The sequence below is a fragment of the Battus philenor genome, unplaced genomic scaffold (genome assembly GCF_028537555.1).
Source record: "Battus philenor isolate CCGP_79_NKW_IND1 unplaced genomic scaffold, ilBatPhil1.0.hap1 SCAF_18, whole genome shotgun sequence".
In the NCBI taxonomy this organism is placed as follows: Eukaryota; Metazoa; Arthropoda; class Insecta; order Lepidoptera; family Papilionidae; genus Battus; species Battus philenor.
Genome location: NW_027181680.1, coordinates 6,127,208 through 6,150,934, shown reverse-complemented (window position 1 = coordinate 6,150,934; position 23,727 = coordinate 6,127,208). Strand labels below are relative to the sequence as shown.

General features: G+C 31.8%; 1 protein-coding gene across 1 annotated transcript; it reads right to left on the bottom strand.

Annotated features, from left to right (window-relative positions):
- Positions 1–2,607: 2,607 nt before the first annotated feature.
- Positions 2,608–23,603, bottom strand: LOC137920294 (uncharacterized). The gene is made up of 7 exons (XM_068763585.1): positions 23,372–23,603; positions 14,627–14,838; positions 6,276–6,451; positions 5,609–5,715; positions 5,167–5,354; positions 4,675–4,787; positions 2,608–3,819 (listed from the first exon to the last, which is right to left on the bottom strand). The coding sequence occupies exons 1-7, from the start codon at positions 23,584–23,586 to the stop codon at positions 3,595–3,597; spliced, it is 1,236 nt and encodes a 411-aa protein (XP_068619686.1). The 5' UTR covers positions 23,587–23,603; the 3' UTR covers positions 2,608–3,594.
- Positions 23,604–23,727: the final 124 nt, after the last annotated feature.

Here is a 23,727-nt window from a genome sequence, read left to right as displayed (position 1 = left end):
GGTTTCGAAAGCACTATTTCGACTAATTAACGAAGTAAAGATAAGAGAACCAAAGATTTTGTAATACTGGTAGAGGGTACAATTTATAATCTATAAAATTAGTTAAGTACAAAAATTATAAAAGACGTCACTTTAAATAATAACATCGAATCAAATAATACCATACAATTTTTTTTATCATAAATATATAGCTAACAGTTACCTATAATTTTATAAAAATGTAATCAAGTCTAGTCAGGCCAAACAATTTTGATCCAAAAGAAGTCCACTGTTCATTGCATCTTTCAAAGCAAATACGTTGACGCTTATAAAAGAGCTCTTGCGCGAGAAAATCAAATTCACTGGACGCCATCTACTAAATGTAAGAACGCTCTAATATATTTGTTTAATAATTAAAGATTTTGCTACAAAATAGGAGTACATTGATCTTTAATAATACATGATTAACACTATTTTAAATTACAAGTATTTGGTCATAGCATACGCAAGGAACATGAATATTATATTTTTATTAAAATGTTCATTGATGTACCTATTTACTTGAAAGGTTAGGAAGGTTAGATGTAAAGAAATTAATTATTATTCATTAATTTTTAATAGATACAATTATTAATATACACTGTGGTTTTATAAAAAATTACCCGAAAATTCCTCGGGTTTTATTTATTTAAACTTGATAAATAATGATCTATCTAAATCAACTATCAATTTTGTGAGTAAATTTCAAACGAATTAATTCTGTACTTCAACTCGCAGTGTCGCCTCGTTTGTCACTTGTCAATTTTCTGCGCAATCCCCAGGGATTACAGAAATTCTATTATTGCAAAATGTTTCTGTTATACAAATTCAGCGTTTTAATATCGCTTGTATCTATGTACATAATTGAATACGAAACAGTGTTTTCTTGATAACTGTATAAGTATATTTGTAATGTTATTGGCTGCCTCTTTGATCTATCTACGCAGTATTAATAAATAACACTAGTTTTAAGTTGAAGATTTAAACTGGAAATTTAGATCGTCCGTCGGAGGAGGACCAGTTGACAGCGACCTGCATTTAGTGTCTTCCCAAGAAGTTACCGAGGTTTGGTTTGTCCACCTTGTGGGAGGATGTCGTACGTTGCGATTGGTGGTAAATGGTCTCCATTCTAGACACTTAAAACCTCCGTAGCCATTTGTTCTGAACGATGTATGGCCTGTCCTGGGTATGTCGGTTACTTTCGTTTCTCTACATATCTTCTCATTCTTGATTCGATCTCGTATAATTAGATGAAAATTACAAAAAAACAATTTCGTAGGTATGCTTAGAGGAACTTTATACTTCGTACCCTGTAGTGTGGCCTTTTTAGATTCGATAGTGTAATTAGAAGCAGTCGATATACTATTTTCAAGTATATCGAAAAATGAATTTGCATGTTTAAGGCTGGCTTCAATTCGATCAGCTGATCGAACTGACATTGGGCTATTAAAGGAATCTTCGGGCCGGAATGATCAACGCGTCACAAATGACAGCTCAAGCAGGACTCCCTAAACTTGCCTGAGTGATCTAAAAGCTTAATAGCCTCATCATCATCATTTAAGACGGAATATGTCCACTGTCGAACATACCTTCTCAAAATGTGTTTAAGAAGACCGATTGGAAGCGCCTTCATTCAGCGTATTCCAATGATCTTTATATGGTCTTCTGTCATCTTTGTGGATGGACTTCCTATGGTACGGTTGTGGTATATGATACCCTCACTATCTGACAAAAAATATAATTGCACGGGTAGATGTTCCATGGCTCGCAAACTTACTTTCGGTATACAGATCTAGGTTAAACACTTTTGGCGCTCTGCACACAAACTACATTTTACGAGTATATTGTCAAAACGAACGGGTGGAGGTTTCTTTCATGGTAGATCATATCTCACCGGTAATAGAATTTGGTTATGTTTATGGTTTAACACTGATGTACTTTCTCAGGATTTCGAATAAAAAATCCATGTCGTTATGCGTTTGCGTTCGTAACCATGATATATAAGTTGGTATGCGTCTATAAAGCTTATTTATTATGGCATTAAACATAATTAGGCTAACGCAATCAAATAAAGGCTATGATAATTTCCATCCAGACGTTTTCGTTTAAAGAAAAACCGTAGAAAATAACAATAGTTGTGTTCGTTTCTGGTCGTTGAATTCTATTTTGTGTTACAATAACGACAGTAAAGAAGTTGTATTCGCACTTACAAAGGCTTTGCACTTATAACATCACTAGCTGTTCTCCGCTCGGTTCGCGTGACTTGCATTAACATTTGTGGATGCAATTTCATGAAATCCACTTTTGGTTAATATTATCATGATACACATTTTAATGGACGCCTTATCACCCTTTGAAGTAGGAATTTCATTTAATCGGTTTTTAGTTGATCTTTTCTTAATAAAATATTCTTTCCAAATTTCAAGTATCTAATTTTTATGATTTCAGAGATATCGTTATGAATGTGATTTGGTAAAAATCTGAAGGCCATATAGATTCTGAATTTTTTTTAATGTTGTTATAACATTAATGATTTGTCAAGTATAATGGAAAATAAAAGATTTTTGTTAAATAAATGACTTTATTGAGTTGTTTTATTCATATTTTACTTAATAAAGTAACCTAAATATTATTCTAAAGTACAAAATAAGGCTGTACCGTGAAATGTGAAGACTTACATTAAGGCAGTTTTCGCTTACCGTGTCGTGCGTAATCTATCTCTACTATTTACATCGATTCTATTATATGTCGTACCTAAAAAGTATCTAAAATCGTAGAATTGGTCGAAACATACGAGTAAGGTAAAGCGTTTCAATTACATTTGCAAGCAAGAATTTGGTTTTGAATTTAGATATTATTGCGTTTTACATATAGTTAAGCTCTCATAGTGATTGCCTTATCGTAACTTAAGTCTATGACAACACACGGTATGGAATTGTGTACATATATGTAACTAATTCTAATTAATTAAATTAATTGATGCTGCTATCACAAATTCCGTACTAAGAAGCAGTAATTCTAAGACATGTTACGCTAAATACTGACATTTGTGGCGTGTATAATTTTCTTTAGTGACGTCACTCATTCTGGAAAAACCGTAAGGAAAATTGTATTGTTAATGTAAGTTACTTGATTCTATTATCTATATATTATCTAACAGTCGTAGCTTCTAGCTCATGATTGGATTTGATATATAATAGTTAACTGATTACGTTACTATCGTCGTTGAAGCCGTAGTACGAGATAGACTGACGATTTTGTTATGTCGTCGAAAGATACTGGATGCAGGCTGTTTGGAACTAGTCTCTTTGATAATCTATTGGGGAGGCCTATCCAGCTGTTGACTTATCATGTATCATATATGTATTGTTCGCTTATATGTAAATTATGTCTGTAATTACGAGGTAAACCATGTTATTTTTTCTAAAATTTACCACGCCATTATTTTGATATCTTAATAACCAGTCTAATACCATTTTAAAGGACAGTTTCCTCTACATTTCAGAAGCATGAAGGTATCATTCGAATAGTCTATAACTACTAAAAATAAGGTATGTTTACATTCATAATTAGTTTTTAAACTATAACGGAATGTCTGTTCGTCTTCTTATCCGGTGCGTAAGGCTCTAATTTAGCTGGTTCGGTGTTCAACGCGCTGTAATCTACTGGAAAAGGAGGTTGAGGGAGAGAGTCTTTTGGAGGTACTAGCACCCACTGTCCGGGTCCATTCGGGTTCTTCCCCATCAGCCAATTAGTGAAGCAGTGAACGAAAGTACCGTAATCTAATATCAGGTAACCATTCTGGAACAATCAGCACATTTAAATACAATTATAAACAATTAAACAATTTAAGCATTTACGAAAAACAAAGGTATCAATACAAATCAAAAGATATTTTCCGAACCAACAAAACAATGTTTTGAGCGTGCGTTAAAATCTATAATTTTACTCAGCTTTATATTAGTCGTAGTAAAAGGCTAAATATGAGTACTTAGATCTGTTGTAATAGTCTCATAGGTAGAAGAGCTTGGTAAGTATGATGCTTGAATACTTGATGTGTTCATATATTCCACCAAAATTCCAATCGGTAGATTTAAACGCAACATCCGAATCGGATTTAATGTATAAATCAAACTTCTTTATCAATTAAATAAGATACGACTTATCACACCGTAATCCTTGAATTAGGATGATAAGAGTATTTAAATATAAGATAAGATATGAAAGAATAGGTATTTTGACAAGATCAGCCGTAGTGAGCTGATAAAGACCTGTACTTGTGAGTAATCGATCTGTTTTTCATTTGTGACCTCTGGTTAATGGACTTGAAAAAATGCCCGGATTGCATTAGGTGAAGATATAGTAAAGTGAGATTAAGTAAGGCCGTCGCGCATTTATTAGAGAAGAGAAGAAAAAAATTTCCCCAGGGACTTTACTGCATGGGGGCCGTTAGCTGTAGCCTTTGATATATGAAAGCGTCTAATGTGCCTCTCCATACAACGATAGAAGAGATGCTCTTCTGTGGTGGGGTTCATTGAGTCCGAAATCACCTGTCCTTGTAAGAGCGTCTATTCGAAAGCATCTCTCTTATTTAAAACTAACATGGCATAGTTAGGGATAATTGCGTAAATTGTAAATTTTAAATTAAGGTCTTACACTAGTCATGCGGTCGTACGCTGTGTCAATAATTTCGTCGACTCGTGTTGCAGGCAGGCCGATGACCGAGCGATAGAAGGCTGCTAGCGATGGTTTTGTTATTTCCCCCGTACCTAGAAGTTATATTTACGTTATATAATCTAACTTTGATTTAACTTATGTATGTAATGTTATTGATAAAGATGGAACTTACATGTACCTACGGGGATAGGTAATTCGTTAATATAATTTATTAATGATTTACTTAGTTATTATATGTTTGCCAATATGTTTCCTATCTGTTTGTGTGTATATACTTATTGGAACGCTATATATATATATATATGTATATATATATATATAATATAAATATATATTTAATTGATGACGATGAGCATAGTATTACTCTTTTTTCTATCTTGATATTTACATACTTGCCAATCGATAATATCTGTATCGCGTTGGGTTTATAGGTAGAGAATGCATACAAATATAAATAAAAGTAATACATACCAGTCCTGTCTACTACATGGAACAAAATTTTGCATAGGTATTGCAAATATAAAGGTAAATCAGTAAATCTCTTCATTTCGCTCAGATGCAGTGCCCAACGTGCCAGCCAACCTTCCAGGGTTGTTCTGCCGGGGAAACCCCCTGCCTCCGGGCCGCAGACTCTTTTATAATATGGTAAGTCACTCCATCTAAACAAAAGTATCTATGCTTTGATTTTTATTTTTATTAATCTACTAACACGTGTCTCTAATCCTTAATAAAAACAATTAGGCAGAGAAATGAAATATTACTGTAACAGATAAATAATAAGAATAAGCTAGAAAAACAATAGTTTTATATCTATTAGAATAAATGAATAAAACAGATAAATAAAGTCGAAGACTGGACTATAAACAGATAGTTGGAATGTATGATGAATTTATTGAAATAAAAATGTACTCACTTTGTAGGTAACGGTTTGATAAAATGTTCAATAAATTCTTGCTTAACCTCTAGTAGTATGTGGAATTCGGACGAATTGTTCGACCAATCAGCGAAATGTGCAAGCTTCTGTAAATTTGTGTATTTTACATAAATTTTTTAATTTTCCTATGAATATTCGTATAAAATGAAAACATCGCAGCTACAAAAAAGATCATCAGGACATCTCAAAGGCATTCATGAAACATGCCGTTGGGACATAACTGCTCAACATTTCATGGCGATTTAGAATTCCTTTATTGCCTTGCGAATGCCGAATCAGAAAGATTATAAAAATCGTTATATGTACCAAGATTCAGAAGGCAAGCATGATAATTCTAAATAACAGTTGAGTAAAGTAACGCATTAGTTTTTATCACACCTTGAACATTTTTTAATACTGTTGAATACATTATCATTGTTTGTTGGGGATCATTTATTTGGTATAATTCTTACCATCTGTATTTATATGTTTTCCAAAATTCATGTACTTATATTTAAAGAAATTACCTCGGACAACTCCAAATTATAATTACGGAAAGCAACACTACAAGTGTAATCGCATCGTTTGTGCACAATATTCTTAAAGTTGTTTTTATTGACTTTACAATTAACTTTTGCTTTTCATAGCCGTCTAAAACCCTTCTTACCTCAAAAAAATTATCGAAGTCCTGGTCACAAATGACATCATCACGGTCGTGGTCCAGAAGTTCAGTGAAGAAAAGCGACAATTTATCAGTTTGCACTGAACTTAACTGGGCCAGGGGTTGTTCATCTTCCAGCTCGAGACATTCCAAATCTTCGCTGCAGCGGTTGACCCACGTTGCTGTTATTAATAAATCACCATTATCAAAAACCTCGTATTAAAATATAACATATGAAAACTAGATACAGATTTATATCAGATTGATGAATCAGTGATTTAAATTATTGATAATCTTAAATTGGGAACAATTTTCAAAAACTTCTGATTAGTTATGAAAGTATATTTACATTACGAATATATACCAAAACACTTAAAATTAATACTTGATTGGTAAATCCACTGTTATATTTTTAATAATCACTTTTCTGTTAACTAATGATTGTAAGCAGTGGTAGTCCAGCGGCAGAAGACTGAGAGATGCGATCGTAGGTCGCGGGTTAAATTCCTGGGGTACAACCTTATGTAATTTTCAGTTTGTACGTTAATTATAAAGAATTGCTACTGATTACACATGTTTCCAGAGGATGGGCTGCAGCGTTCTTCCTCCGTAAATATTTTTAGGGGAGGGCTGTGCCTTGCAGTGGGCGTCTATGGGGTGAAGTGACGAATGCCTATTTATGGTTATCACATTTTTAGAAAGTGAAAAAGAAAATTTCAAATGAGTTTTTATTCATTAGACAAAAAAGTTTGTCCTTTAAAATGTTAACTGTTATCATTATAGGATTTAGTAATACAAATAATGTTGATAACATTTCACTTGTGTTTAACATCATATCTTTTAATTAGATATTAAATGTTCATGATCCCGACGTTTATCTGAAATATTTTTTTTGTTTAAATCCACTACTAATCTTTTATATTGTTGTAAGTAAATACAAGTTGTGTTTTTTTTAATAGCCATTTAGGATTCCACCTTTCTTTAGAAGTGCCGTATAAAAGGTAACAGTTGTTGATAACCAAAAGAAAGGAGTCGATTTAATAAGGATATCGTTTATTTTTTTTTAATATAGTTTAATCTAATAACGGTATTAAAACCAAAATTTTTGTAATATTTCATTTCTGCAAACGATTCCATTCTAGTTCAGCTCTAACGGTCCTTTATTCGGTTCGTGGGAAAAAAAGAAAAAAACATAGCTGCAATTGGCTCTATTTCAACGGGCTGCTATTGAATTGTTTCCAGTTTATGAACGCAACGATTATTTAGTAGTTGCACGGCACAGTAAAAATGTGTTTGAAATCCAAAAATCCCCTCTATTTTTATCACATAAAATTTTGCCTAAAAATGTTTAAAAATCTGCAATTTTTATTGTAGCACACATTACTATTAATTTAAGCGTACTCAGAATTCCATGAAGCTATAAAGGTTAACACCAAATATCACAAAATTTAAATGTTCTTCATATAGACTGGAATTTTTTTTAACAAAAAATTAAATGGATTGGGCTATGATACAATATATAAAACATTCAAGTTTGGAGAGCACAATGAATTAATATTGCCATATTCACGAAGATTTCAATGTAGTTTTCAGAATATTCTGGTTTTTTCTACTTTTGGAATACGAGCGTGTTTTTGGTGAGAGGTTAAGAGGTTTTAATGTACTCCTCGATGTAATTATGGTTTGTATCTTTCCGATATTCGCTCCTTGTACATGATTTCCTTAACTTTTATTTAACCTAAAGTTTCCGCTTATCGAAAATTGATCCCGCAACCTCTAATTATATGCCGTTTTTTCCGTTAACAACTGGGGTTCCACTGCTCTAGGTCTATACTAACGTAGTTATTAATTTCAATTTTCTTTTGTATTGACTTCTTTATTTGTTGTAGTTTGGGGTAAAATATTAATAATAGAATAATTATTTATTCTCTTACGAACCAAGTAAAAAATAGTAATAATATGGCCCTATAAAAAAACATAATTATCGTCATTTCAGCTCATAAACCCTCTCTGCAGGCCTGTCTCACAGATATCTATGAGAGTATTATCATAATACTATTTATCTATATATTAGTCCTTTTCTTACATCTATACGCAACCTAATTAATTTATCTATTACTTATATTACTAAAATTGTAATTGTACCTGGCTCTGAATACATATATAAGAATACTGATATAGCAAAGGCTAACCCAAGAAAACGATGTACTGTTTTAAAAATAAAACTTAACAAATTTCATTACTTTGAATTCCAATTGGTTTCTGATGAGGCGTTGTGCCACGCCCTCAAAGTCACAATATTCGTAAACTGGTGTAAAGTTTATTACAATAAATGTGATTTCACACAACAATATTAAGAAACCTTTCGTATCACAAACTTAGAATATTTAAATAAGTTCTGTCGGATTGTATAAAGTATAGGTGAAGGGCAATAGACGAAATCACCGGCTATCTAAAGGTAAACATATCTTGTTTTTGAAGTGAGTTTTAATCTGCATTCATTTAAGATAAACATTTCCTTACTGAATAGATAATTCGTTATCAGTCTGGATAAAAATGATAGATCTGGTTACCAATCGGACTTGATAAGATTATTATATTTTTTCCCTGAACAAAAATAATGGGCGTTTCCCAAACCGTCTGAATGTTGTCTTCTGGTATTTCTTGATAGTAATAACTTTTGTCAGAAAGTGAAACACAATGAAATAGAAATAACAATAATATAATATCGTTGTTATATTATCTATTACAAAAAGTACTTAATGTCTCTTTTGTGGTAAGCTTATGAAAAGTTTTTAAAGTTACTTGTAAAATTTGGGAAAGCTACCACCTAAATATATTTTCAACAAAAGCGATAAATATGTGTTTAGAAAATATGTAAAATACGTATTTAATACCAGGTAGACTGAAGACAGAATTTTGATCGCAGGATGTCACTGAAGGTCAGCGCAACACCGATAGTCTTTAGAAAGGCCTATGCCTTGTAGTGATGAACCTTTGATCTGAGACTCAATCAGAGATGAGATCGAAAATTGGGGTGAATTTTTACTTAAAGTTGAAATGCTAGCTTATTAAAGAAAGCATTTTTGTATCGAAAAAATATCGAAATTCGATTGCATGTGTGATACGAAAAACTACATCTGCTTGTAAACATTACATCTGCCACATCTAAAACGCACTTTGAACAACCGTCTTGTTTGACATGCGACTCGCCTTCAAGAACACTGTCGCAACGAACGCACTAAGAGGAACACGCCGGACACACAAATGTCTCCATTACAAACGGTGTGCCATTTAATACGTTTCGTGACTGTTCGAACCCTGTCATTACTCCCGTTGGTGGATAAATGGCCATGTAATTATGTCAATAGAAGCAGTTCGTGTCGAATAACTATGCGGTTTACTTCCATTTCGATAACTCTCTTTTGGTGATATATCTAGTAGAAAGCAACCGCACAACTTCTTAGTTTATAAATTGTATTAACAATTTCTTAGTTTATAAATTGCTTAAGGAAAAAAATGTCCAGCTGTTAGATATCTGATCATGAAATATCCTATTATGAATAGTACGATAAGGATTCTGAAGTGAATTCAAAATTAACACATGAAATGTTTTTAATACTTAATATAAAATGGAAGAGAAAACTTCAGCAGCACTCGAGCGACACTTACCTGGAAATTATACTCATATTTCCTGACAGCTTGAAAGCAACGAGGTCGGGCCTCAAACAAGTTTAGACATTGAAGGCTTGAATATTAGATGAGGATGGATGTTAACTTTAATATGGGAAAAGTAGAGGTGTAATCTTATAAATAATTCATAGAAGACGTCCTAAGTAAGAATTGCTATTTTAATGTAGCCATCTTTCTTTATCACGTTTTTACGGAAATCAAAATAACATTTAGTTTAGTAATTCCTTCAAGCATATTTAACCTGTACTATATAAAGTAATATAAGACCGATACATTTCTTCAATGCATATATAATATCAAATTTATTTACTTTAAGGATAGGTAACTCTTTATTTATGTTATTTTACGACTAATTATTTTTAATTCGCTCAAGTTTTGCTAGTATCTTCTTTTTTTCAGCCGATGGACACCTACTACAAGGCATAGGTCTGCCTCTAAGATCGTCATGATGACCGTCCGTGTGCTGCCAGCATTCAGCGATTTCCCGCAACCTTTACTATGTTGTCGGTCTAATGGGAGGCCTATCCACGCCGCGTCTATCGGCTCGTGATTGTCACTAGAGAACGTTTCGGCTTCAACAGCCATCGGTTGCATAAGCCATGAGCCCCGTTTACTGCCATTTCAGACGAACAATTCTTTGAGCTACGTCGGTGTCCATAGATTTTATACGCATCACCTCATTCCGATTCGATCTCGCAGAGAAACTTCGAGAATAGCTTCTCTAAGCCTTTTTATAAAGCCTATCTTAAACTATTACTAGTATTATATTTGGTAAATATAAGGTACTGTACCATACTAGATTGTTTAGTAGTTATATAATATTTCGACAATCTCTAAGCATCGAATCTGAAATAGATTTCTTTGCCAGGAGACAGTTTGGAGTTGTTTTCTAGCTAACCTTTCAAAAATATTTATACTTGTTATGTTATTTACGCCCTAATAATATATATAGAACTTTTATTTCACAACGTCAATCTTAAATTGTTGCAAGATTGAAATTTACAGATTGAAAAATATTCCAAAAAATAAATTTAAATGATCACCTTTTAAAGTAGTCTATATCAGTAGTGTACTAAGACACATATCAATAAACTTTATTACTGATTTTAAGAGTTTTATTTAAGTCTTACTTTAAATTAAATAAGTTCAATTATTTGGTGTGATTGTCAACGTAGAATTTTGCGTGTGCGAATAATTTTGGTATTTTTTCAATTAATTTAAACAGATTAAATTGAATAATTTTTTTTATTGTTAATATTTTTTAATAGATGTTACAAATTGTCCATCAAAATTGTTACTCAAAATCAATTTGATATAATTTAAACAGATTAAAATTAATAATTTTATAATATTGCTAATATTTTTAAAGAGACATAACGAATTCTCCTTCAAAATTGGTGTTCAAAAATAGATATGTTTGCTTTTTGAATTAAAACTCTCACTTAATGAGCTTAAAGAACACATTAGGACTTTCTTTTTTTTCTTATTATGGTCAGTGAACCTATGTAATAAATAGTGTAATGGAGTGAGCCGAAGTTTCATAGGGAGATTTGTGAGGAGGTTTAGGCTGAATGGCATCGGTGTTTTGCCTTCCTAACCCCGACGAAGTTGAAAATGCCAACGGACTAAATGAACAGTGAACAATCCTATAAAATGTTTATTACTGTTGTAGTGGTCTCCGTGAAAACTTTAGCTTATAAAACGTGTTTAGAATTAATTATATTCTCAGTTAAAACATATGGAGAAACATAAACATAGATTTCATTTTTAAGTTTTAATAATTTTCGATATAAAAATTATAACAAAAAATTTAACTACACTGAGTAATGTAGTGTAATTAAACACGACGTATATTCATTAATAATTTCACTATCCAGACTGATTGTATGCTGGTAATTTAAAAAAAAAAACTTATAAAACAAAGGTATTTTGGTAAACAACTTAAATTTCTGTATTATTTTATTATTAAATATTTAATTGCTGTCTCGATTACTCGATGCTCATTAATTTTGTGTAAAATGCCTAAAACGTTATTATTCCATTAAAATTATTCATTTTAAAAACCTTTTAAGTTACTGTCGAAAAGTAGACAATCACAGTTAAAATCATGCTGTTAAGGTACTATGGATATTCATTATTAAAAAATATTTTTGATATTATTGTTAAATAGTGTTATGTATTATATATATGTGTACATATATATCTAACTTACCGTATTTCATTATTTCACTGTGGCACTGTAGTTTCATGAAACAACCTCGTTCCACTGGTACGTGCAGTCGACTAATGGTTTCTATTATACGATGAAATAATGACAAGACAAAAATAGCAATGCTAACTTTATCTGTACATATTATCATGCAAACATCAGTGACGTTTTTATTTGCAAATTCGCAATTTAAATATTTATCTCAACGGCCACGCCTCGACAATAGTCTACGTCATAAGTTAACTAAAACTATTTCAACATAACATTGAATAAGGATGTTTTTAATTTGCAATTCAATTTCGATAATAAAATTCGCTAATTACGAATGTGATAGCGTTTCCAGTTTTATTGTAACAATGAGTGATTAATACGTTAAACTATTTCATTCGCATTAAACAAATTCAATTGTTTGGTTTGATTGTTAAAATATTGAACCGGGAATTTTGTATGTGCGAATCACTTGAGTATTTTTCAATAAATCTGATTTCATTTAAACAATTGGAGAGTCTCTATGAGATATGATTGGAAATGTGGATATTCTTAGACAAAGGAAAGTAGCTGACACATCCCAGCGAGTAGGTGAGTTGAAGTGACAGTGGGAAGGTCATATGGCACGTAGAACAAATACCGGCTGGGGCTTAAAGTTCTGGAGTAGAGATCGTCAAATGACGTCCATCTATAAGCTGGACGAATAGCCTTGTTAAAGTCGTTGGATGTCGTTGGATACATGTTGCTGCTAACCCGTCTTATTCTATATTCCGTCGAAATCCTTATGGGAGACCTACGTCTAGCTGTGTACGTGTTACGGTTCAAACGATGATGATTATGGTTTTAGATATTTTTACTAACTGGGTGACGTACCCAAATTTAAAAAAAAATTGGAAAATTGTAATTTTATGTAAGTCGTATTAGCGACAAACAGTTTATCTTCATTCTCAGTGTTATTATTCTTCTATTTAATGTCACCTTGTGTATTACTTTCGTATATAAACTATTATAGACTAAGACGTTCCCAAAAATCAGCGCTGTACAATCTTTTAGGATTTTAGGTCTTCTTTGCTGGTTGAAAATACTATCGATCTTCATTTGGCAAAAAGTACAAGAGTCACAACTTACTTTTTCTCGGTCGAAGTTGATGCTGTAAGCCCGGAGGCTTTTACAGCTTCTTCGGAGCTTAATTCACGGAGCGGAAGAGTACGTGAACTTAAAAACTAGAGTCACAAGCAAAAAGATGCAAAATCTAACTAACGTACGTTGTAAGTTCAAAGGGGTGAAAATGACTTACCTTAAAAATTGTATCAATAACTATTTTTAATTACTTAAATATAGTGTAATTTAAAAAAATAACATCACAATTCGACTAAATAATTAATTGAAAATATAATAGTGCATTCTTCTAATATTTTGTGATATAGAATCTTTCCTTATTCATTTCGCCAATAAAGCTTCGATTAAGGCTTCGAGATTTCCCTAAGGGTAGCAAACTCGCAAAATTGAAATATTGCTTAAAATAGAAAACAAAGAAATATGATTTTTTTGGCACCATAAGGCGTATCGCTAATATGGGTCCATTTTCTGTATGCAGCTCATAAATACAAATTGTTTAATCTGTGAGACGGAAGCTCGATAGAGTATTTTCTACCAAAATTTGGAATTTTTCTGTAAATATATACTAATAAGAAAAATAGTTTCTATATGAACGAGGAAGTGTACAAACTTAGTATTTCCATAAATGATGTTACAAAGAAAAACGATACTTTCTTTTTAAGACATAGTCTTAGAAAATTTTTCACTTCCAATCCTATGAATAGTTTTTGACATTCCAAATTATCACGGCGTTCAGAGCAAGCCTGACTCTTTAAAATTGATCATAAATCATAATATACTTAATTAAGATTAGGACTAGATGACGTATTTGACGAGAGTAAGTAAACACAATGAACAATCATACAAAAATGATGAGTTCTAAATTTAAAAGTAGTATTTTGTTTATTTATAATGATAACAGTATTTATGTCCAGAATATGTATACGTAAAATACGTATAAAGAATTAACAATTTAATTTTTTAAGGTCATAAATTCGGACACAGATCCGAAAATATTTTATAGTTAGATCAATGATGATTTTTTTTCGTCAATGTATATTACATGTCAAATAAAAAAACTTAACATACGTTTAATATAGATTATCTTTAACATAATCTGCCTGTTTAACAAAGAGGAAAGCGTTCATAAAATATTCTGCGAAAATACAATAACAGCTTACATGATTAAGAAATGTTCTTGATAACTTTGTGATTAATCATATCTAACGGCTTATATGAATGTGTTGTTTAGCTGTCTACTATGATGTAATACGCTTTCGTATCATTTTTGACATAATACTTGTTTTCAAAGAGATAACAATCAGATTTATATGTGATATGAAAAGATAAGAATTTTTATGGCACTTACTCCAAACATGTACACTCCATCCGTGATTTTTTTCTTCCGAACTTTGTCCAGCTTCTTGCATGTGAGCCTCAGAAGATTCTGCCTCGGGTAATGTCCTCCACCGTTTCAGCAATTCCTTGGTTTTGTCTTTAGTTTTATCGCACGCCTGTTTCCAGTTGGTGAAGTACTTTCGTGATACTTTAGGCGACAATGTCGTCGATTTTGAATCCTGCCTGTTCAGTAACAGAAAGAAAATTTATAAGACCTGTCTTAAGCTGCACCAAATTTTATTAAACTTATACCTTAGCGAATAGATAAGATACGTTTATCGGCGGTAGGTTTCTTTTGCATGTTTATTGAGTACATTTCTGCCGCGAAATGGTAGCATGTAAGAATTACGGGAAGTCGTTGCGAAGGCGATTTTTGGGGAGACGTATGTCTTGCAGTGAGTGTATCGGCTGAGAAGAAGATGATAATAATTACAATATATGTGTTTCGGTTTGAATGGTGCCGTAGCTGGGCCACGTAATGGGAAAGAAAGACTATGCTATGGAGTGACTAGTTGTCCAGGGTAGAGTGAATAGCTCTAGATCCCAAGACCGTTTAGTTTTGAGATGGAATTTCTCATGAATCTAAATGTCCGAAATGCCTAGGAAAAAGAAAGGTTTATTTTGTGCGTGGTAACACCGATAGAGTCATATATTTACTTCCATAGTCACGATTGCTTTACAAAGATGACACTAAGGAAGAAGAAGCCAGTAAACATATGACTAATGAAGTGATCTACCCTATAACCTAAAGGCATCTCCGGATTTAAAAAAAAAACTAATTAATTCATATCTAGTAATGTTTGTATATGTGAATCTTATAAAACATCAATAAATTCTGTATTATACTTATCAGCTGTCCCTTGTTAAAAATAAAATGAAACACCGTGAAAACAAGAGCACTAAGTAAAACCTAACGAAGTTAAAGAGAAACTAGATTAATTAAAGTCTTCTAGGTCTTGCAAGAAAGCTGTGAAACTGTTTCAACGAGAACTTGTTACGTGCTTATTACTAAGTTGAAGTACGTTCACGTACATGGTACTAGTAAATTGTTTAAATATAGTTTTAACAAGATATTTTAAAGCTATGACAAACGTCAAAATAGTTTATTTTTATGTCCTCAAAAGCATGTAATGTATTATGGTTAACTTTGTTATAAAAATCCTTTGAAATACGTGGTTATAATATTCCAATAAATAACTGATTGTAGGTATAAAATTTGATTTATCCTATATAAAGTAACGGTTTCTTTATATAAATTACACGCTTTAATAATATGATATTTTCGATATATTACCCGATAAGAAAATAGTGAAAAATGTTTGCTGTGGCACTACCGTAACCGCTGTACCGTTCCTTAGATTTAAGTGCAGCGAGACAAGAGTTAGTATCGGCTCCTTGGTTCCCTAAGTCGGTCATCAAATTCGCGGCGGCGACCGTCATACTTCTTTTTTTCCTTCTTCCATGTTCTTAAGACTAATGCACAGCGGTCTTGGTAACACTATAATGTGCAAGATAGCTATTTCTTATAATACTCTAGTATGTATTTTAAACCATGATAATTTTTATTTCCATTACATCCGAAATTACAATTAAATCCACGGTTTAACAACACTCTACACGCACAGTCTGTCTGGTAGATTGAATTAGGTAAAAACAACACTGGACTAGCAAGCAGTGTTAGTACTGAAAGTTGAGGAAAAGAAAAGAAAATTTTAAACACTAGTATATTACAGTTATATGATGTTTCTTATCAATTTGGTTTGTAAACAGGACCAATATTTCTTTCGAAATGTTACTTTTAATGTCGTAATAGTTAAACATAGTGTATAATAAATATGAGACCTTGGTTTATTCTTTCTAGGTATATAATTTCGGTTTTGACGTTAACGCAAACTGATTATGTAATGTCATTCACATTAATCACAAGTGAGAATTAAGGGTAGGTCGTTAAAGCTAGGAAGGAACAAATGAGCAGCAGGATCATTAAGGCTTTTAAAACGTCCTTTCCAGTACATAATTCATACAACTTTATTACATTGAGATCGTTAAAATGTAATCAATCATCTTCGGAGCGAAAAAAATTATTGAGATCTGTATTCAACGCTGATCGTTTAATTCTTATTTTTAAATACGTAAAATTGTCATCTAAATCATCAGTTTATGTACACTTATTGTTTATTTATTTCCGAATTATGCATATTTTTGCTTAAGCAAATGTTACTACTAACATAATATATACAAGGTTAATGATTACAGGTGCAAAAACTTTTAAGATGTAAATGCATAGCAAAATTTTACTTGCCCGCAAAAATTTTGAAGCTTTTTACACAACAGTCATCCTTTATAAAATGATAACTATGAAATATGTTACATTCATTTATTTTTCTATTGAAATGCGATGGGCCAATAATTTCCGGAAGTACAAACACTGAAAGGACAATAAACAATTGTTAATTTTAATATATAATAATCATAATTTTGAAAACGTTTTTCACGTTTAATGTTATTTATTCATTTCTTATGAAATCATTGATTTTGGATAGGGTATGCCATACAGTAATTGATAGCAAATGAGCTATAAAATTTTAAAGCCCTTTTACACCTATAACAATTTACTCTGTGCGTATAAAAAGTACATACAAAAAGAATTTCATAAACCGTATAAAAAATTAAATTGAACGAACGACTCCATTTCGCTTAAGTTGCGGTAAAAGTCATCTGCAGAGAAAAAGTGCGTCACTATAATGCAGTTATTCCGCCTAATAAGCAAGTCGCTGTATATGAGTTTTTATAACGTTTAAACTGCGACTTTAAATTTAGAACTTTATTTTGATTTAGCTAACCTTTCCGTAAAGAAGACTCATTAAGATAATCCGTATAAAAATATTCTTTAATAAAACCCTGGATATGAGGCAAAAATTCTTTGTGCTACACCGTTTATAATAATACCGTAGATAAACATTATCTTATTTCATACGGCTCCTTTACTAGGGTAATTCCTGCAACAGAAATTAATTGAAGAGATAAAAGCAGCAGCAAGGCTGGGCGGATTGTTTAAATACAGCTGAAGTTAAAAATGAGTGTATTTTTCATTAACTTTCCGGTTTTTATTTAATCCTTTGTGTCTGTACTTTCCAACCGTTTCGTTCCTGTTCTTCTTTGTAAAACTATTTTTGTTGTATTTAATTTAAATGAAAATGCTGTCGTCGTCATTTCAACCCATAAACGCCCACTGTATGGCATAGGCCTCCTTCGAAGATTTCTTTGAGGGGATAAACCGTTAACGCCACGCATGGCAGGCGATTTAGCGATTATAGTGTTGTATTATGGTTTGTAGAGGGCGCTTATAAATTAATACACAAAGTGTGAATTTTTTAAGATTGTGTCACGGGATTCGAATCCGCGATCTACGATCGCAAGTCTTGGTCTTTACCATAGGGATGCCAATGTTCAAAAATGATGTACTCATTTATTATTAACGTAAGCACTAATTTTAAAATTCACTGTTAAATTTGCGTCTATGTTTATGTTAATATAGTTGATGTGCTCATAAAAATGAAAATATTTATACCTCTTAAAACTAGATACTTTCTCCTAAAATATACTGCGTTTTGTGTTAAGTTTATTATTAATCTTAATTGAAATATACTGTGGATTATTATAATAGTGTGTTTATAGTGTTACTACAGGGGTGCTCCATATATGTACATTAACGGAATACACTTTTTTATAATATTATATATCATGTTATGTTTCATTTCTTGTTTTCAAGAATATTTGTAAAACTGTAGGTGGTTCAGGTTTATTTCATATATAATTAATTTAGTAGCAACTAATATATAATTGTGTATTCCAAATTGTATTGTTAATATGTATAAATTTTAGCTGTATTTACCCATAAGTGAAAATTGTGTAAAAAAAAAAAAAATTGTAATAATAATATAAAACGCTGTCGTGCCTCGCAGCTGGGAGAAGAAAGATCCGTATCAAATAGCGGCAACCCTCTCCCAACTGTCTGCGTTTAGTTAAAGCGAAAGATAAATACTGTAAAAAAAAAAAACACCAGCGATACAAATTAGAATTAATAAAAAAAAAAAAAAAAATGTCCGGCGAGTCCAATGTTTGTTTTTCATCAATCTCGTGCACCCTTTTCTTGGGTGGGACAAGGTTTTTTTTTTACAAATAAATAGTTTTTTGACTTCTATTTTATGATATTTTAACTCACATTTATTTTCAGCCACAATTTCAGACATACTTTTATCTATTTTTTCTTTACAATATTTCACATTTCTCTGAGAGTCCAATGTTACGCAGTAAGCCGGTCGTGGTGTAGGGCCGCTCTAAGCCTTCGTCATCTGAATATATTACCTTCAAGTCGTCATGTATGGGATATAATGAAATGAAGTATATCTAATGTAATATGTAACAAATTATTCATGTGCATATTATAGATTATATTAATCTTGCAAACAGGTCAAAGACAAAATTCAAACGATCATTTCCATTTCATTGTTCGTATGAAGAAAATAAGAAGATATTACGTATTTTATTAGTTCTATTATATTGCATTGTTATCAGTATTGTATTATACCTGCAGTTGAGTCTCCAGATACCTCCCAGAAAGAGGATATGCTAGTCTTTTTGGATTTATTGATATCACATATCTTGGACATTTTTAGGTCCTCGAACATATGTTTGTATGCTACAACGGTTTACATCTAAAATCAAATCCGCAACAAAGAATGTTTATTTGCAGTCTTTATTATCTAGGCCGCCCATGATTTACAGATATATACTTATAATTTTTAATATTTTGTTATTTCACACCATAGATGCCCACTGCAAAGCCTATGCCTCACCCAAAGATATCTATGAGGGATTAAATCATAATCGCCGTGCTTGGCAAGTGCATTGGCGATTGCAGCGTGATATTACAGTACGTAGATGACGCTGTTGCGCATCTTCGTGGAAACTTGTTTGCGAGCAGTGTCAATATTACATATTTTGATGCGCAAAGTGCGAATTATTTAAGATTGTATCCCGGGAATTCAACCCTCGACTTACGATCGCAAATTTTCAACCGCAAGGCTTCCACTTCTCATATTTCTTACTTATCCTATTTGTAATTTGTTTAATGGTGGACTTACTAGCCAACCCAATGTGGTGCAGGAATTTTATACAAAAGTAAATAAATTATGAGAATAAATGTTTTATATACTTGGTAAGCACTACATTTATTATATAATTACTTATAAGCACATGCTTATTTGTGAGGATATAAAAAACATAAGTTAAACATACATATTACTGTATATTTAATTTATACATAATTTTTTATTAGAGAGGTATGATGTTTTTCCGCCAATAGTTCTAGATCCCTCTTTTTAATTATATCTGTTTGCTAACTCTCTTCTTCGGAGAAAAAATTTATTCTGGCGCTGGACAGGAAAAGAAGAATGAACGAAGTCAGATTAGTGAGAAGTACAAAGTAGCAAAATAATTCTACTTCATTAAAAGTAGGGAAACGTACTTTTCGATTGATGGAAAAGTTTTCTAGTCATCGTGCACTGTCTACGAGGAGGAAATGGAATTTCAATTTATTTTCGATTTAAGTTTCTCTTGATGTATTCTTCATATTCAGGAGTTTCGTGCAGCGGAAATGAAAGTGCTTTGAGAAATGGCGCCCGAGCGAAAGGCTGTACAAGAACAAACGTAGGAACTGTTAGTTCGTGAATTAGTTGAATAATTCCTTTCAAATACAAAACCTTATTTTTCTTTACAAAAGAAACACTATTATCATAAATTTTTAAAACGAAAAAATAAGAAACTTTGCTTATGCAAAAATAATATGAAATGCTTTTACCCATTCCACTTTGTATTGTTACTTGAAGTTTGAGTGTACTGCACAAACAATGTGCATCAAGTACTTAGAGACTGTTCCTAACAAATTCTAGCGCCAACTTTTATACAGAATTAAATCATATTCAAAGGAAAGCCCCTTATCTTGTACAGCACTGAATACTCTTTTCAAACACGCTCTGTGTAGAGAATATTTCATATGTACGAACGTTGTTTAGTTAAAGATGGCGTCGAGTGCTAAAATTTAATATATTCACGTCCTGACTTTAGTATTTGAGTCCGTTTATGCATAATATAAACAAATTGCGATGTCATTAGTACAAGATGTTTATGTCTACGGGTTTAATTACATAGTAATAGAAATATATTTATAGCACAATAAAGTATACATAAGGTACAATATTATATATAAATGGAGATATTAAACCAAAATGAACTAATTAAAAAGCCAAATAAAACTTATCATGTACTAACTATAGTAATTGTACTGATTGGCTTAATTATTAAAGAAGAAATAGTTAGGCTAATAATAAATACACAAACTATGTACAAAAAAACTAAATATTAACTTAGCTGTTCTAAATGGAATAGTTCTCATGTACGTGTGTGTTATTTTTATTTTTATTTTATATTCATTATAGCAGTCACCTGATTAATCTTGAAGTGTCCAATTTGATTAAAACTATTAAGTCGAGCTCTTTTCAAATATATTCCAATTGCTACTTAAAATAAAGCTCCAAGAATTCGATTTCTACGCGTCCTTATCAGAGAAGAGTCAACCATAAAATCAGTACGGCTTATTTTTTGTAACCGCTTTCGCAAACATCCTTTATTTAGGAGGAAGACTAATTCGATTCCTTTTCCTTATTAGTTAGAAAACTTTTACGGTTATATAGTAGTATTTTTAAAGTAATTATTATTCTATTAGTCAATAATTTATTTTATATAATAGTAAAAGGATGTAAAGAAGTATTTGACTTTATAAAGTCTAGACAAAATTTGTCTTAATACTTAATATAACACTGTAGTTAACATATCGTATTTTTTCGTGTTTTTATTATAATTCTTTTACACATATAGATGTTGGAAACAGTCGATTAGTAGATAAAAGTTACGTTAAATTCAGGAAATGTTACGGGCGATAGGGAAATCGTTTGAATTTTATTAAGAGAAATCAATTGAAATTTAACTGATAAAAGTTATTTGAGTCTCTAAAAAAGAACGTAAATTCTGTCTTTGATCAAGAGAGCCCGTAAAAGATGATTGAAAAAGTTTTATGACTTACTGTTTACTTTGACTTGTTTCCAATTCCACGAGTTTGTGCAACGACTACGGAATTAACTTTGCGAAATAATGAGAGTATACTATTTTGTGTTATTGAGAGGAAGTATGCGTTTAAAAATTGAAATTCAATGAGAGGTTCTACTGTAACACATATAAAAAACATGTAAAAAATATTTACAACCTTATTGTTATAATAATAATGGTTTTTTTTATTGATTTAAGCAAGACGTCTATCGGATAGGAACAGATGAACTAACTCCACGTCGCTTATTACAGTTAAGTATTGTTTTAGTTATGTATTGTTTTGTATGACGTTATATTTCGTACAGGCATGTTTTTTTTTTAAATAACTTTAAATAATAGAAAATATTTCATATAATATATCAATAATAACAGACATGGATTATTGTAGACTTATCCTTGACAGAGGTAAAATCGAGCCACGATAGAGTGACGATAAACGGACGGAGAACAACTGGATTGAGCTTTCATAATTTATTTATTAAGAAAAGCACACCATATGCTAATGCTTTAAAATGATAAAATTAAGCGTTTTTATAATTAAATATTCCTATATATCAATTTATTTTAGGTGTATGCAACGTTCATAATATTTGTAGAGTACAATAGCAAATAAGTAAGAAATGCAGATATGTCCATTACTGACACGAGGGTATCAAATCTTATTAATAAGATTGCAGTCAAGTGTTCAGTCTTTATATTAATTATTTTAGTCATATTTTCCGTTCGTTCATTTGAAACTTGAAACTATCTATCTATATTAAGTCGAAATAAATAAATTAAATCTGGTGAAGTATGTAATAAATTGAACCGAGCCCAGGCCTCCGAGAGAGCTTTTAGGTTTAGTTACTTTGAAAGGGTTTGGCTAAGCGCCCTACTTCTGCACACCTAGTGAAGATGTAAATGACAATGGGTAAACTGTGCTAGTTGATTACAAAACAACTTGACACTGACACTCACCTAGACGTACTCTAACAAAAGAGACCCACATCCTTTTAACGTATAACAAAGCAATGTCTCGGGAATCGGGACACTGACTTAGGCTCTATAAAAAATCTACTGTGCACTTTAGTCATAGAACATAATTAGTCGCTGCCCATATTGCAATAGCGTCACAAATAAATGGCTCTTACATGCATTTTTAAATTGAATATTGATAATTATAAGTGTTTATTTTCAACAGATTCAAATTATTTTTTCCTTAAAATAACGTGTCGTTCTGTCATTGAACCCCGCACTGAATTAAAATCTTTCCAGCTCAGTCCAAATTTCTCTTTCTTCGACTTCCTTCTTCATTGCGTCCCACTATTATGTTGTGTGTCCCACTATTACCATCATCTTGTGGCTTAATTTCAGCTATACTTAGTAAATCTATTTCTTTTTTATATACTAAATGTTTTTAATTCTTTGTACCGGTTTTTTATTTCTATGAGTTGACATTTAAGCTTTCGATTTTGAAAGTTTTTTGTCTGTTTGATTTAGCTGACTGTTTAGGGAATCTTTTTTAAATAAGTTAGAGACAAATAGGCATGTTTATAAGTAACATTAGTACCTGTCAAATGTATCCTTAGAACTTTCACTGGCTCTTGATAGACGTCGTTCTCTTCTTATACCACTTTCATCACTTGGTGATTTCTCAGGTGGTAGTTTAAGTTCTTTATCCGACTTGCTACTAGACCTGGAACACTTGCCGTCGTCACCATCTCGTTTCAACCCTGGTTTGACCGGCGACAAGTTTCCAGGTTTTTCTTGTCTTTTCACCTCCATTTTAGCGCTGGCGTGGTCATGCTTCTTATTTCGCTGAAACAAGGAGAAATTTTTACAAATTATTGACGACAACAATATCTGTTATGTGTAATAGTGCTATCGAAACCGCTGTACCGCGCCTGTATTGCGCGCGATGTGGCG